The sequence below is a fragment of the Chinchilla lanigera genome, unplaced genomic scaffold, assembly GCF_000276665.1.
Source record: "Chinchilla lanigera isolate Chin_1 unplaced genomic scaffold, ChiLan1.0 scaffold00133, whole genome shotgun sequence".
NCBI lineage: Eukaryota > Metazoa > Chordata > Mammalia > Rodentia > Chinchillidae > Chinchilla > Chinchilla lanigera.
Window position 1 is genome coordinate 36,356 of NW_004955534.1, and position 3,253 is coordinate 39,608.

The window sequence follows — 3,253 nt, forward strand, 5'->3', positions numbered from 1 at the left end:
AAAGTGAAAATGATTTTCACTGACTTGGTGGCACCTGCACTGTGGGAGACTGAGGCAGGACAGCGAGTTTGAGGCCACCCTGGGCAATTTAGTGACCTCACCACATGCTATCTCCAAATGAAAAATTAAAAGTGGGCTGGGGACATAGCTTAGCATGAAGGCTGCATGTTCAGTCACCACTACTCTTAAAATATACAATTGTCACTGTTAGAGATGGCAAGGAAGTATTTATTCAAGGGGGAATATCAAGCTCAGCATAGTCAGAGGAGAGGAGCACAGGACCAGGGCTACACTGAGGACAGAACAGACACGCAGCCCAGCCTCCCCTTTGGCCCAAACAGCAAGGGCTTCAGGGGTCAATGCAGCTGCAGTGGAGAGGGGATGATGGCTGTAAGGAGCAGAGCAATGGGATCATGCAATGAGGCAGACACTGAGCTCCCCTGCATGCAGTATGGACGAGGGGGTATTCCGAACTCAGGACTGGGGTGCAGCTGAGGGCATGGAAAATTATTAAGAGAAATATCTGGGGTAAAGGAGGATTCTGGACAAACCAGCCCAATAGGATCCTGGGCCAAGCAGGAGCAGCATGATCAGATGTCCCGTGGGGATGGGAAAGGATAAGGGACCCTATTAGATATCCAGATCGATCAGGGATGCAGATGGCTGAACACACTGACAGGAGTTTTGCTAAAATGGGACCATGAAGAAACAAAGTCAGAAATCCACACATCCCAAGCCAGTTGCAAAAGAGCTCAGAGGCCTTTCAGAGTCTACCCAAGGAGAGAATTGTTCTCAACCACGGGAATCTGAGATGTATAAAGTGGGGCTTCTCCCATCCATGAGCTCTGCCTGGGAAGGAATAAACCCATTTTGCGGAGAACTGAATGTTTACGATTTTGCATGGTGGTCGTGTACGGCACCTAGACAAATGCCCAGAACAAGAATTTGAAGAAAACAGGTTATTATGTCCCCTTGTTGGGAGTGTTCATAAGTGTAATACTAGTTACAGAGGTCAAAGAATGTGTTTGTGGAGGTTTCCCAGGCTTGTAATTTGAGTGCTTGCAGGCAGGAGGATAGCAAGGTGGAGGCCAGCCCGGGCTGCATAGAGTTCAAGTTACTCCTGCAAAACGTGGTGAGACCCTATCTCAAAACTGAAAATAGCAACTGAAAGAGGGCTGGCAGCTGGCCTGACCCAAATGGGAGGTTGCAGCCTTCTAAGGGGTCTGGCAGGGCAAATTCCAAGCCTTGCTCTGTCCAGAGGGGGCAGCACGGTGCGGGTGCCACGTGGCCCAGCCCAGAAGGGATCAAAGGGCCACCTGAAGACAGAAGCACACACTGGGACCAGCTGATGCATCACGTGGTGTGTGTTACGCTTTTCAAGATCACAGCCTTCCAAGGGTCCACACAAAGCCCGGTACCTTAGCCCAGTAGGTCCAGCACCCTGTGTGTGGCCTTGTCACTGGACGGAGGCCACAGGGCGAGCTGAGCAGCTGCTGAACAAGCCTGATGGACCGCTTGAACCACGGCGCGTCAGGGACTCAGCATGAGAGCTGGTGCATCTGCAGTTGAATGCCCAGCAGGCAGCCATGTCCTTGCTCACTCAGCCCCCATGACTCTCCCGGCCGGTGTCACAGTTGCCAAAGACCTCGTCCACATGGGCCCCACCGCTCCACACTCTTGGCACACAGTGGCCTGCGCGTGTGCCAGGCTTTGGGGTCCTTGTTTCTTGTAGCTGACATCACCAGCTACCAGCAACACCACGGAGCGAACACAGTCTGCACTTAGTGTCGGGACACCGGCTTTGTCTCTGCGGGCAGCAATTCTTGAAGCGCCCACAGTCTTTCCCCAGGCCAGAGTCTCTCTGGCCAGCATCCTTGTCTTCCTAGGCTGTGCTGCTGCTGGAGCTCCTCACACAGGCTGACAGCACTTTTCCAGGGAGCCGTGATGGAGCCCTCCGTGTATTATGGCAGCACAGCGATGGGAGTTGATTCAGAGGAGCCCAGGGTTATACCCAGACACAGTCTCCGCCCTTGCTGGTTGTCTGGAGCTGCACAATGGAGGTGGAAAAGATTGGGCTAGTCCACCCTTTCTGTTGGCTGTGTGTGCCACAAGGGAGGCTGTGATCAGCACTGGCGTATGACAACCTGGCTCAGGGCAAGAAGATCTGGAGCCTCTGAGTGTTCCAGTCACCTAACAGCAGTGCAAGCATCACCCTCAGGACTCAGGGGCATGGGACGTTTGAAGACGGAGGTAGCTAGGCCGAGCTGCTGAAAACGTCATAGGCTGCTAAGAAACTCATGGCAAGCGTGCCGGGTGGGGGCTGGGGAGGGTGCCAGGCCCTCCCAGAAGAGAGGCCGTTTCAGCGTGAGTTCTCGCCCCCTCCCCTCCAGGCCCTCCTGGGCTTGCACAGCAATCCCGTACCTTCCTCCCTGATCTCTGGGATCCCCAGAGGGCAGTCAGCAAGCTAAGGGGCAGGGTGCACTCTCATTCTGGGCCAGTATCACTATCTTTTTTGCTCAACCCTGGGGAATCTTGTCTGGCCACGCCCCATCACTTTTGCTACCCTGTAACTACAAGCATTGCCCGGGGGCTGAAAGCAGAGAGGCAACAGCAGAGGTCAGGAGAGTTCATGCGCAGGCAAGCTCGCCAGATGGCCTGCAGCCTCCCTGTAGCCAATTGCAAACCCACGCTCCACCCCTCGGGCGCCACGCTGTTCACGAGAGACCCTGCATTTGCCTTTCGTTTTACTGAGGAAGAGGCCTTGTGAGCTGTGGCGCCCGGCAGCCATGGAAAACCAGCGCCACCACCATGGGGCCCGCTCCTTGGGCCTGGAGTTCTGGCAGCTGGAGGCTAGCGCGCGTCCTGCCGCAGGTGTCCCCGCAGCAGCCGAGGGAGGCCCCTCCAGTGCAGGAGCTACGGGCTTCATGGCGGCCGGTCAAGCCGAGGGCCTCCTGCAGGATGATGACCATGACGGCCACAACCTGAGCCGAGAGGTGTCTGTGAGCAGCGGAGGTGACACTGCCCGCCAGGCGGATGACAGGGACCGGGAGCCTGAGCAGCCGTCGCCGGCCGAGCAGGATCCCGCGGGTGCCAGGGCTGGACGGCGAGGCCGGCCTCCGCGGCGCCGAATCCCCTTCAGCTTCACGCAGGGGCAGGTGCAGGAACTGGAAAGCGTTTTCCAGGAAACTCAGTACCCGGATGTCCTTACGAGGTGAGCTGCCGCCTCGGGGTGCACCCAGGCTTTCGCGGGGTG

The 3,253-nt window shown here is 56.6% G+C and overlaps 1 protein-coding gene across 1 annotated transcript; it reads left to right on the forward strand.

The window, feature by feature from the left end:
• Positions 1-2,704: 2,704 nt before the first annotated feature.
• On the forward strand, positions 2,705-3,215 carry Rhoxf1 (Rhox homeobox family, member 1). The gene has a single exon (XM_005410424.1). The coding sequence runs from the start codon at positions 2,787-2,789 to the stop codon at positions 3,213-3,215; it is 429 nt and encodes a 142-aa protein (XP_005410481.1). The 5' UTR covers positions 2,705-2,786.
• The last annotated feature ends 38 nt before the right edge of the window (positions 3,216-3,253 follow it).

What these genes read in the sequence shown, in the direction of transcription:
- Rhoxf1 (XM_005410424.1), top strand. Translation starts at nt 2,787, where the DNA reads ATGGAAAACCAGCGCCACCACCATGGGGCCCGCTCCTTGGGCCTGGAG.